The 14,002-nt window shown below is 34.4% G+C and overlaps 1 protein-coding gene across 4 annotated transcripts in view; it reads right to left on the reverse strand.

Annotated features, from left to right (window-relative positions):
• CoRest (REST corepressor) overlaps positions 1-10,794 on the reverse strand; it is a 48,402-nt gene extending 37,608 nt beyond the window's left edge. For 2 of the 4 annotated variants that reach the window (XR_001848519.1, XM_017624589.1), the window contains exons 1-4: positions 10,393-10,794; positions 9,744-10,033; positions 9,619-9,666; positions 9,418-9,552 (exon numbers count right to left, since the gene is read on the reverse strand). Coding sequence is in view for 3 of the 4 variants with exons in the window: in XM_017624589.1 (XP_017480078.1) it covers positions 9,418-9,552; positions 9,619-9,666; positions 9,744-9,921 (361 nt within the window). In the remaining variant the exon portion in view is untranslated. The remainder of the gene's footprint in view (positions 1-9,417; positions 9,553-9,618; positions 9,667-9,743; positions 10,034-10,392) is intronic. The other 2 variants (XM_017624590.1, XM_017624591.1) reach the window with 2 other exon arrangements.
• Positions 10,795-14,002: the final 3,208 nt, after the last annotated feature.

The raw sequence follows: 14,002 nt of genomic DNA on the forward strand, positions 1-14,002 counted from the left end.
TGTTTCGGCGATCTAACACCGTTTAGGTCGGCGAAGTATCTCAGAAGTTGTCCGTCCATAGGGCAACATTCACTACGCATTCTCCTACTCAGGGCTGGCATCGAGTCAAACCCTGGGCCAGAAATATACACCTGCTGTGTATGCCGAAGACGATTACACCACAACTCCACCTCAGTCAAGTGTAATGCCTGCGAGGGGTGGAGTTTTTTTTTAATAAAAGATAATAAAATTTGCTAGAGACTAGTTGAGCCCTACTTTTGATTTTTTATTTGCTTATATTAAATTTTTTAGTGCAAAGTGCAGGAAGTGCCAATTTTGAAGAAAATCGATTCTCCTGTTCCAGTTAAAAAATTTACAAAATAAAAACTGGTTAAAAACAATTGTAGAGTTCTCCCAAACGAAAAAAAAAAAATAAAAAACAATAATTATAAATGTTATATAAGTATTTTTTGTTTTTTGTTTTTGGTTTCTGTAAAAATTTTGGTTATGCAGTTTTATAGATCAAATTAATCAAATTCGTTGAGAAATGAAGGCTCCAGTGGAATATGAACATTAAATTCCATTTATTGACCACTGTGATTCCACCAAATTAAAAGATCTTCTTGTCCGGGTATAAGGGGAAGCTGTAAATATTTCTGCATTTCTCCATTGTTTGGCTATCCACATCATTACAAATACTGGAATCAGTATCAGAGCCGTTGGCGATTTCCTCAAAGCATTGCCAAATATCCTGGTCTCGCTCTTCAATAGAAGCTTTCACTAGAGTTGGGCCTTTTTCATATGATTCAGCAGGTTTCTTCATGCTAACTGATTTATATTTTCGAATTATTTAGTTCACCACGTGAAGCGAAAACATTTTTCATCACTTCACATAAAATTACGATTCGGTGTAATTCAAATGTAAATTAATTAATTTGTCAAAAACTTTTCACTGTGAAAACTTTTTTCACAAAAAATTTTGTGGTTTGTGATAAAGAATATCATTGTCTTAAACTCACAATAATTTATTAAATAATTACTTGCTAGATGTTAATGGAATAGCCTTTAATGATCGAGAATCGCTTAAAATGATATAAAGAAACGATAAAGTGAAAAAATTAAATTTTCACTGACATTGAATTTTTCATTTTCACTTCACAGTTTCATAGAACCAGAATTGGCAGGATTATATCATAACTTGGATTTCAGAGGAGAAATTGTGAGTTCTTAATTACGTATTGGACTGTTCAGCTCGAAAAAGCAGAAATTCTAGTTAAACAAAAAACCCAATAAACCAAAATATTGCGAAATTTGTTGAGGGCAAGAGTCTACCGGATATCCGAATCCGGCTCTTATTTTATACAGAATATCCGGAATCCGGTTATCCGGCAAAATCTCTATCTGGCACATCCCTACCAAAAATCATGGCCATCTGCAATTTAATTTTGGACTTTTCGCATGCTATAATTGAAAAGGGACACAGTGTGCGCAGTAGTGAATACACTTAAGCGACAAGTGAACGATTCCAGACGAAAACGATACTCATGATAAAGCTGAATATGAATTCAAAGTGATTTCGGTTGAAATTGACACGGAAGTGAATTGCAGATCTTACCTGAATATCACGTAAAAAAGTACTATTTTAATTTTATTTATTTTTATTTATGTCTAACAACTAACTATAGTTATAAAAGACATTAAGCAANTTTAATTTTATTTATTTTTATTTATGTCTAACAACTAACTATAGTTATAACAGACATTAAGCAAAATATTAAATATAACTATCAGTCATTATGCTAAGTTGTCACTTAAAAATTTTAATTTACAAATTCAAAAAACCAATCTAGAATTTCAAACAGATTAGGAATAACAAAATTTACATGATATTAATGACTGGACATAAGATGTCTTTCCAATTCTAATGTAGTTGCTCTAGTATTGGTAAAATATATGTCTAAAAAATTTGAAAAATAATTGAAGTCTGATAAGGTTCTGTTTATTGGCGCATTTGCACCATAAACCGTTCTGCTTAACCCAACCTTAAACGCGTCAAAACGACGCAAGTTACGGCTAGGAACATAAAAATGAATTTCTCCCACGTATAACAATGCCTACCTCGCAGGGACTTTTAATATTTGAAACAATTTAATTTAAACAAGCTGAAAGTTTTAAAAAGTAAACCGCGATTAACTAACCATTATTTATTTAAAGTGTTTCAGTAAAGAATCTAACCTGAGTACGGATAATACGTATAATAATTATATGGAAATCATATTAAAAGGATTTAGTAATTTTCATTTAAAAAATTCTATAAATCAATGGTAGAAAATTTTCAGGTATGCAGTTTTGTAGCTCATTCAATTTTAGTCTAATAAAGTGGAACTTTTAACTNTAACCATTATTTATTTAAAGTGTTTCAGTAAAGAATCTAACCTGAGTACGGATAATACGTATAATAATTATATGGAAATCATATTAAAAGGATTTAGTAATTTTCATTTAAAAAATTCTAAAAATCAATGGTAGAAAATTTTCAGGTATGCAGTTTTGTAGCTCATTCAATTTTAGTCTAATAAAGTGGAACTTTTAATTCGCGAAATACCCGAAAGTTCGCGAATTAAAATTGCACTTTATTAGATTAAAATTTAATGGGCTACAAAACTGCATACCCGAAAATTTTCTAAATATTCTGATTAAATATTTGTAAATTTTCATGGACTCTTTTTGAAGTTTGATTAATTTTTTTTGAAATTGTGCAAGCTTTGAAACTTTTATTTATGTGGTTTCTGTTATAGATTGAATCATATTTTAAATGAAAACAAGCTATTTTTAAGCAAAAAAAGAAAAAGCAAATTTTAAGCAAAAAACACGCACTACGGACAGCGACTGGATGCCTTGTTATGTCGCCTGAACACCACCTACACGACGAGGCGAAATTGCTCCCGGTCAAGGAGCGTAACACCATGCTCTGCAAGCAGTTCCTTGTCGGGAGCCATAGACGTGGTCACCCGAATGGGAAGCTGCTTGCAGAAGAGCACTCGCCCAGGCACGTCAGGAGGCATCTCTACGAACTGACGGACGAAGCCCAGAGGTTCATTAAACAACCTCTGGACCCGTCAGCATATCGACAGGCCCTGAACGGCATTCACAGGGAGTCAGTCTCAAGTTACGTAGACTCCAGACCTGTGAATGCCGTTCTAGGCGCACAACCACCGGACATAGACGAGACGAAGCTTCATCTGCCTCGGGAGACAAGAACAACAATAGCCCAACTTCGCTCTGGCTACTGCAGCAGGTTAAACTCATACCTCAGCAGACTAAACGCGGATGTGCCGAATGAGTGTCCGGTATGCGGAGAGACACCTCATGACTCGAAGCATCTCTTCGTATGCCGGAAAACCCAACAACCCTAACGCCTTTGTCCCTGTGGACCGACCCCATTGAGGCTGCACGCTTCTTAGGGCTGCCGTTAGGGGAACTTGACGACAACAACTGAGATATTAACCGATCTGGGCGGGATTGTTGTAGCCGCTACAACAACAACAACAACCGACTTCAATGCTCATATAAAAATTTAAGATTATCGTTAATTTATTCATGATCCAATGGTCGGATTTAAACCAAATAATTATGGAACCACGTGTGAGGTAACACCTTTTCTTTAAAAAAAGAATCATAGAAATCGGTTAACGTGGTGTAAAGTTATGCGGTAACATACATAAAAAAAATATTCCGACGAATTGATGATAACCTTCTCCTTTTTGTGAAGTCGGTTAATTATTAAAAATAAATAAATAAACATCAGTTGCAAACAATACCATTTTAAATTTCGGGAGCTAATTAGTTGACTGTAGGTGTATGTATATTTTTGTTATTATAAGGGGCGCTTTGCCCAAAATTACATTAAAATTACAAATTTGACGTGTTACTTTGGGTACCTTTTGTACTTTCTTGAGTATAACTGTTTCAGCGCAAAAGGGAGACATCCAAAAGTCATCGAAAATGCTTACGACGCTGAAAAAAATTTTTGCTCCTTATTGAAAATAAACCGTAACGACCCTAAGGCTACGGTTACTATGCATGCGTATTCTGACGAACTTTTGTTCTGACGTTTTTTTCGGAACAAAAAATACGAAACAAACACGTATTTTTTTGTTGCGACGACTTCGTCAGAACAAAAGTTCGCCAGAATAGACATGCATTGTAACCGTAGCCTTAGTTTGTTACTCGTTATTATCAAAAAAGTAATATTTTAACTTGTTTTCCATTTTGAACTTACCGCAACTACTTGATTTATCTTATTAACCGACTTCAAAAAGAAAAAGGTTATCAATTCTTCGGAATATTTTATTTTTTATGTATGGTATCGCATAGCTTTGGACCACGTTAACCGATTTCTATAATTCTTCTTTTAAAGGAAAGGCGTTACCTCACAGGTGGTCCCATAATTATTTGGTTTAAATCCGACCATTGGATCATGAAAAAATTGACGATAATCTTAGATTTGTATATGAAAATTTATGTCGGTTGCTGTTGTTGATGCGGCTACAACACCAGACCGGCTAGTTCCTCAATCCTCTATAGGGTCCGTCCATAGGGACAGAGGCGTTAGTTGAGTGGCCTTTAGTGGGCATGCGAAGAGATGTTTCGAGTCGTGGGTGTCTCTCCACATGCCCCACACTTTTTCCTAATGGCAACAACATTTTTTACAACAGTTTCTTTGCTGTCTTAAAAATTACCCATTTTCACTTCGATGGTTTGACGTGGTAGGTACGATATGTACATGCATATGCATATGTACATATCGTCACCTGAAATGCAACAAGTAATTTTTAGCAAAAAAAACCGACTTAAAANAACACGTATTTTTTTGTTGCGACGACTTCGTCAGAACAAAAGTTCGCCAGAATAGACATGCATTGTAACCGTAGCCTTAGTTTGTTACTCGTTATTATCAAAAAAGTAATATTTTAACTTGTTTTCCATTTTGAACTTACCGCAACTACTTGATTTATCTTATTAACCGACTTCAAAAAGAAAAAGGTTATCAATTCTTCGGAATATTTTATTTTTTATGTATGGTATCGCATAGCTTTGGACCACGTTAACCGATTTCTATAATTCTTCTTTTAAAGGAAAGGCGTTACCTCACAGGTGGTCCCATAATTATTTGGTTTAAATCCGACCATTGGATCATGAAAAAATTGACGATAATCTTAGATTTGTATATGAAAATTTATGTCGGTTGCTGTTGTTGATGCGGCTACAACACCAGACCGGCTAGTTCCTCAATCCTCTATAGGGTCCGTCCATAGGGACAGAGGCGTTAGTTGAGTGGCCTTTAGTGGGCATGCGAAGAGATGTTTCGAGTCGTGGGGTGTCTCTCCACATGCCCCACACTTTTTCCTAATGGCAACAACATTTTTTACAACAGTTTCTTTGCTGTCTTAAAAATTACCCATTTTCACTTCGATGGTTTGACATGGTAGGTACGATATGTACATATGCATATGCATGTAACAAGTAATTTTTAGCAAAAAAAACCGACTTAAAAAATATATCTATATATTTCATGATCCAATGATCGGATTTAAACCAAATTAGTATGGGACCACCTCTGAGACACTACCTTTCCATTGCAAAAAGAATTTATAATAAAAAATTATAATAAAAAAAAAACAAAAAAAAAAAAATCCTTTTTTGGAAGTCGGTTAAAAAGACGAAACAAACATCGTCGCTANCATTGCAAAAAGAATTTATAATAAAAAATTATAATAAAAAAAAAACAAAACAAAAAAAAATCCTTTTTTGGAAGTCGGTTAAAAAGACGAAACAAACATCGTCGCTAAAATACAAAAAGTCGTAACTAATAAAATNCTGACGTTTTTTTCGGAACAAAAAATACGAAACAAACACGTATTTTTTTGTTGCGACGACTTCGTCAGAACAAAAGTTCGCCAGAATAGACATGCATTGTAACCGTAGCCTTAGTTTGTTACTCGTTATTATCAAAAAAGTAATATTTTAACTTGTTTTCCATTTTGAACTTACCGCAACTACTTGATTTATCTTATTAACCGACTTCAAAAAGAAAAAGGTTATCAATTCTTCGGAATATTTTATTTTTTATGTATGGTATCGCATAGCTTTGGACCACGTTAACCGATTTCTATAATTCTTCTTTTAAAGGAAAGGTGTTACCTCACAGGTGGTCCCATAATTATTTGGTTTAAATCCGACCATTGGATCATGAAAAAATTGACGATAATCTTAGATTTGTATATGAAAATTTATGTCGGTTGCTGTTGTTGATGCGGCTACAACACCAGACCGGCTAGTTCCTCAATCCTCTATAGGGTCCGTCCATAGGGACAGAGGCGTTAGTTGAGTGGCCTTTAGTGGGCATGCGAAGAGATGTTTCGAGTCGTGGGTGTCTCTCCACATGCCCCACACTTTTTCCTAATGGCAACAACATTTTTTACAACAGTTTCTTTGCTGTCTTAAAAATTACCCATTTTCACTTCGATGGTTTGACATGGTAGGTACGATATGTACATATGCATATGCATGTAACAAGTAATTTTTAGCAAAAAAAACCGACTTAAAAAATATATCTATATATTTCATGATCCAATGATCGCATTTAAACCAAATTAGTATGGGACCACCTCTGAGACACTACCTTTCCATTGCAAAAAGAATTTATATTAAAAAATTATAATAAAAAAAAAACAAAAAAAAAAAAATCCTTTTTTGGAAGTCGGTTAAAAAGACGAAACAAACATCGTCGCTAAAATACAAAAAGTCGTAACTAATAAAAAATTCAAAATTCAGTTTTTGATTGATATGATGGATTTCATCGAATTACAGCTCCCACATATTGTATGAAAAAAATAAAAAATATTAGTCACGACTTTTTCCATTTCAGTCACGATGTTGTTACATCTTTTTGCATTTCAGGTGACGATATGTAATATTCGCACCAGCTCTATGCGAATTATGTATTGTAAGCTTAACCCTCAAATAAACTTTTTACTATTGTTGGCAGCAATTACAGCGTTTACTTTCATAACAAAATTGATATTGCACATTGGATATGGTTTCATCAGCTCAGGGAAATATACTTAAAATAATTAAACGTTTTTGTAGAAGAATTGCAAAAAATGTACCAAGTACCAATAAAATGTCATTATACTAGGAATATGCCTTTTCCAATTACTGAGTATTTGTAATTGTACTGGTACTTGTATTTAGATTTTCCAAATCTGGAGGTGTACTCTACATTGCGATTTGAAAAGCAAATCATTCGGATTCGAAAGCTTCGCACTATAACTTTGGGACTTTTTATTATTCCCTGGTATATTCATATGTTTATCGCTTCCTCCACATTCTCACGCCCTGCTACCAAATCTTGAATATTTCTCAACAGTTTTTTTACATTCAAGTTAGAGATGGGCAAAAGTCGTGCTTTTCTACGTGACACGTCGTGTCACGCTTTTTCACGCGTGAGCGTGAGCGGCTTTCAGTGAAAAATCACGTAATATCAAAAAAAGCTTGTAGGCTATTTTAAACATACCGAACTCAATAAGAAACTATCAAAGTCTTTAAAGCAACATGTTAAGACACGGTGGAACTCGTTATTTATAATGCTGTCAAGCATTCACGAAAGGCGACAAGAAGTTCAACAATTATTAATAGAAAGAAATGAGGTTCATAAACTATCTAAAATAAATGCAAATTTGTTGGAAAAATTGTTAGAATTTCTGGCACCTTTCAAGATGTGTTCTGAAAATTTGAGCGCGGGTTTAAATCCAACCATCCATGAGTACGTTCTGTGGTACAATAAACTACAAAAGCATTGTGAAGTGAATGCATCTGATTCTGAAGTCATCATCGATTTGAAGAAAAACACAGCTGTTGCTTTAAATAAAAGATTCCAACCAAGTTCAATCCATTTTCTGGGATTGTTTTTAAATTCTCCGTTTAAAAAGTTACAGTTTATATCTGCAGAACAGCGCGAACGTATAATAGGGACAGTAAAAGCAATGCTTGAAGATAACTTAGGTAGACATGCACTTGAAGAAAAGAGCGCTCGCCCTCAGCACGATTCCCAAATTCTGGATGATGATATTCCTTCTACCTCGAAAAGGGCAAAAACCCGTGCAACTTTTGACGAATTCAAACATGCGACAAATGAATCTGCAGAAACAGTTTTTGAAGAAATTAATACGGAAATACAGATTTATTTGAACAAATCGGAAAACAAAAGTTGTGACGATGTTTTAAAATTTTGGGAGAAAGCTAAAGATTTGCCCCTTCTTAGAAGTCTTTCAAGGCAAATTTTAAACATACCAGCTAGCTCAGCAACTAGTGAAAGAGTGAAAGAGAAACAAAAATATGAGCTAATAGGTCCATTCAAGATCAAAAAAAATTTACGAATTGTTACTAGTACTTGCAAGTTTTTACTGGAAATGCATTCAATAACAAAAAATATTTGCGAGAGAGCGAATTCGAGAGCGTAACTACCCGAGAGAGCTGCAAACTCTTCCGAGTAAAAATTTTACTAGCAGGAATTTGCAGGAGTCAAAAAGTAAGGTTATGTTTCAATTTCAAACGTAAACATACTGTTGAAGAGGATGATTTGATGAAACATAATTAGTGAAATGAAAATATGGATGTTAATTTTAACCATCATAAAGTGTCAAAATGGATTAAGTTGCAAGTTTTTACTAGTTTTGCGTTCAATAACTTTTTCTGAAAATTTTCTCTTTCTCTCTATTTTACTCTCTATTTTTCTTTTATGCTCTCGTTGCATGTACGTACTGGAAAAGTTATTGAATGGACCTAATGTCATTTTAATATTACATACGTTGAATAAATATTGAAACCAATTCTTTTTTATACTCGTAATAGATACATAAGTATGTATATCTGAAATTTGTTAAAATAATAATAGTGCCTTCAGCCCTTGCTAGGCGTGTGGCCAAGCTTTTGTAATAATACTTGTGTTATAAAAGGCTATTTATATGAAATACTATTTATATAAATAGTTTCAATTTCAAAAAAATGTCCGTGAAAACCGTGCGTGAGCGTGCGTGATTTAAAAAATAGACGTCGTGAGCGTGCGTGAACGTGATTGAAAAAAAATAGCAGGACGTGAGTGTGCGTGATTTAAAAAACCATCAACGTGAGCGTGCGTGAACGTGAGCCAAAATTACTCACGTGCCCATCTCTAATTCAAATATTCAAAATAATAAGCCTAGCCCAGGTACGTCAGGATTTGGAGGAATTTACAGGATGCTATTTCCGTAGGACACCTTACACAAGGTTTATTAGAGGCTTAAAGTGCTTTTCCTGTAAATCCTTTAAACCTGCAAATACTGAAGTACCTGGAACACTTCATGATTTCAAAATTAAGTTTGTATTCATACTCACGTTTCGCATCTGGTATCTCTTTAGTAGGTGACCAAACTAATAAGGCGCGATCGTTAAGACCTTCTGGTTTACGTTCATTTTCTGGTATAAGAGGTGGACATATGGCCTGGTAGTCGCGACCGACACGAATTTTTTCTAGAAATACATTTATACATAAGCCGGGAATGTTTCCAAAGTAAACTTTTTTAAATTTTATCTTACCCTCATATTCGCTCTGTTTATTTTTTGACTTTCCGTTGCGCTTAATGGCTATTAGAAAGATAATTAAAAACGGAAGTCCTATGTACAATTTCTTTATTTTAAAGATCTTATAAATTTCAACTCACAATTATCATCATCGGAACTAGTTTCCGGAGTTCCCGCACCACCAGTACCCCCACTACCAATATTGGAACTCCCGCCTACTGTACCACCAGCAACGCTGCCGCCGTGACCATTCGGACTTGGACCGCGTGATCGCCTCCCATTCCGTACCAACTCTGAGTTTCTCTCAGCCAGGACCATTTTGTCTCGAATCAGTTTAACTCGGTTTTGTTTCTCCAGTTTTAAGCTTTTCCAGTTCTAGCTGCGCTGTTTCACGCAATTAACAAAATATACTAGGCAACTCAATTGAAATCTATAAACATATGTAAATAAAATAGAAGATCAAGTAAACATTTCCTCTTTAATTTTCACTCATTGAAATTTGCAAATTGAACTGAATTGAGAAGTCTTTCAACATAGAGCTGAGAAAGTGAATAAGAAGCAAACAAACGATGCGACAAAAAGTCCATTCAGCACAATGGTCGAGAGTCAGTAACCACTTGCACAGCGCACTTATAAACGACCGTAGATCGTAAATTCCGCAAATGTGGTGGAACAAAATCATCGAACAGCCAGTTACCCAGCTGAGCGTTTTTTACACCTTTAATAATTTGGATATTTCACTTCTCTGCTATTCAGTACATTATAATTACACAAATTTTTAGTTATTACCTTTTTATTCCCTTATCGTTCCAACGGAGATTTTCTCAGCCAGTCACTACACAGTCTCAATTTAAACTAAGCTAGATACTTCTCAACACCAGGAATTCGTTGCGAGTTTTTGATATTACTTCGTTAGATCTTATACCAGCTCGAATAGTATTATCTAAGGTAGTTACAGAAAATTATTTAAATTTAAAAAGGCGAGAGCGTCCGATGTGCCAACTGCTGCAGCCTCGCTTCTAGCCACAATCACAATGAATGGGCAGGTAAAACTCTCAGCCGCTGTATTGTAAGCACTCCGCTGAATTCACAGCTTACTTTAAAAAACGACCGTAGTGAATGTGTACGTAACTTTAGCCAACAAAAAGAGCCCAAGACATGTACATAGTAAAGGATTGTTTTAACACACTCTTTTTGAAGTATACTTCAATAAAAAAGAAATTTAAAAGTAATAAAAATCGTATTGAATGGCATATTTTGAATTTACGATAAAGGGGAAGAGCATGTCCACTTCAAAAGGCCAATCTTCTCATTCAGCACCACACGCTGTGTTTCGTGAGCTGATTGCCGAACAAAAGGTCTGTTCGATGAGTGCACTAAAAGTATCAAAAAGTGCAGTGCGGCACACCATCTGACATTTAGGCCCAATTTCAGATGACCCATTTAAGTAGAGATTGTTGATTAACTTCCACTATTCATTTTCAGATCATACATTTAATCTGCACTTAAATAGCAAATATTGGCTATTTAAATATCGTCGGCTGGGTAAAAGATTGTCGTAAGCGCCATTTTGACGATTTTTAGTTCTATATTCAGTTATTTATTTTGAAATAAGGTCCTGGGAAAATTTTCCAATACGGAACCCGGCTTTAAAAAAAAACAAAAATGAAGGGGTTTAGAGCGGCTTTTTATGATTGTAAATCTGGAAACCCCACCCTCCGGAGGCTTATAGTTTTTATGAAAATTTAATTTTAAGTTGCAAAAAATGTCAACTTCAACCTCACTTCCTGCTTTGTAAACCAATTGAACTAAAATGTCCGTGCTGCCACACAACAAAAAATGGCCAAAACAAAAAAAGCACTGAAAACGAGAAACAATAAAAACGGGCATTGTAATTAATTTTTTTTAATTAAATATCGATGTATTGATAAAAAAAAGTGAATCAGTCTAAAATTTAGAGATTTTGTAATAAAAATGTTAACTTAGTTATTTATGCAAGTATTGATTTTTATGGTAAAATCGCGCGATTTTTTATTACAAATGTTCACTATTTATCAAAGTATTGATTTTTATGGAAAAAGCGCGCGATTTTTTATTAAAAATTTTCATTATTTATGAAATTATCGATGTATGTTTTCTACATTTGTGTACTTTGAACTACAATAACACCAGTAAATATTATTTCCCCTCGAAAAAAATTATACCGTTATGATCAGAAGTAAGATCGATCCTAATATTATTATTTTTAATAAGAGCCATGTACGTATTGTACACTTATACTCCCTAATTATACGCACTTATTTGTGGTGTATTTTTTTTAACGTATGGTGGTTAATTCCAAAACGTCAAAATACAAAGCATTGGTCTCTTTTATTTCTAAACCGCACTAGAAGAAAACATCTAACTTGCGCAACCTAGTTGTAAACTAGCATCAAACCGTGGTTGCGCACATTTGACATTACAACCTACTGGGGTTTGGAAGTAAAAGAGACTGATGCTTGTATTTTGACGTTTTGGAAAGCAGCNACATTACAACCTACTGGGGTTTGGAAGTAAAAGAGACTGATGCTTGTATTATGACGTTTTGGAAAGCAGNCCGTGGTTGCGCACATTTGACATTACAACCTACTGGGGTTTGGAAGTAAAAGAGACTGATGCTTGTATTTTGACGTTTTGGAAAGCAGCCATACATTTTGTGTTACTGTCAGCCATTGTTATTTCTGCTTGTTTGTGAAATGTGCAAACGTTCGTGAATACATTTATAAACGCGTTTTACTTAATTAATTAATTAATAATTGTATATTAAAGTATTACAAACCCATGCGAACCTTTTAAGGATAATATATTTATGTAAATAAAAGTGATAGGTGTGGGGTTATAATAAAATGTGGTGATAGCAGGCGGGATATTTTAACAACAAATAACTTAAGTACTATTAGCAACAATATTGTGAAAGTGAGAAATATATTTGAAGGAGACCTCCATTAGTATCCCCACCGAGTTTCATAAAAAAATTCGGTATACTTTGCACGGAATAGCAATTGGTTCCGTAATGGAAATCTCAGCCAAGGTCTTTCGATTGGTGTTATCTGTTTTTAGATATCTCCTTTAGATTCCGAANTCTAGTTAGTGATGCAGTCATATTAAACTAATCAATATCTTACAAATGGCGTTCTCCATTTTTGGATATCTCCTTTAGTTTCCGTGATATTGAGTAAATAGTGTCGTTAATTTAGTAGAAATTTTGTCGTATTAAGTGGCTGCCAAATTGTGGACAAATGACGCTTACGACAAAATTTTACTGAAGAAAATCCTTCATAAACTCAAAACTTATTAACAATAAACATTAAAAATTGAATAATTTAAGAATTTTGTGACCTAGTAACATTTTCAGAGACTTTGGAGAAAATCTATCTTCGCGTTTTTGAGAAATTGCATTCCAAACTGCAATCGCGATTTCTCACAACCGGTCGAAATTAACATACGACAATCTTTTACCCAGGCGACGATATGACATATGCAACCCTGTGTTTGTACCAAACAACCAAGATTGATTGGTAGGTTGTTTAATCAATCCCACCAAAAGATAATCAGCGGTTCAGCACAAAATGTAAACAAACAAGCAAATGCAACAACAATTTCAAGGAACAAGCAGCAGCGCTGTCAATTGTTTGGCATATTCAAACAAAGTTGATCTGAAACCCAACGAAAGTTAAGTGGCATTTAAACAACAATACACAATTAAACTTAAGTGCCATTTAAATATTCATTTGAAATTGGCCCTTATATTACATTTACATTGAGCCCAAATGCGTCATTTGGGCGAGAAATCTGAAATGCGAAGTGAAATCAGGCATTTTTCCATACAAATTCGCATTTCCAAAATGAAGCATTTCAACGCATTTAATCAAAATTACGAAGCAAATGCGTTCCAAAAGCTCTTGTTTGTTTTTGACATTTTGCGTTTTTCAAATCAAAACAAACTCAACGTAATAAATAAATCTTTGATATTTGTGTATAAAAATTGTTAATTTACGCATAAATTCGCACAATTTTAGTTAATTCAAATAATAATTGCCTCTTAAGTTTCCAAAACGTGTTAAAAAATATAAGGCGTGCAGTGTTTGCTTACATTCATTTTGTTTTTCTTTTCCGTTTTCAATTGATGAGAAGTCAAACGAAATGCGAATCAAGCAGTGTAAACGCCTTTAAATGACTGATTTCAAATCACGCATTTGGGTCCAATGCACGATTGAGAGAAATAGAGATTGCGCCAATCGCGGTACCGCTAATCCGCTCTTTGTGATTTTGACAGAATCAGCTGTGTGCGTGACGTCATCTTGGTGCAATTGTTGATTGTGAGTATACGAAAAAACCAAATAACAATTTTAATATTTGT

The sequence above is a fragment of the Rhagoletis zephyria genome, unplaced genomic scaffold, assembly GCF_001687245.7.
Source record: "Rhagoletis zephyria isolate East Lansing unplaced genomic scaffold, Rhagoletis_zephyria_1.1 Rzeph_scaffold_03698, whole genome shotgun sequence".
NCBI classification, from domain to species: Eukaryota; Metazoa; Arthropoda; class Insecta; order Diptera; family Tephritidae; genus Rhagoletis; species Rhagoletis zephyria.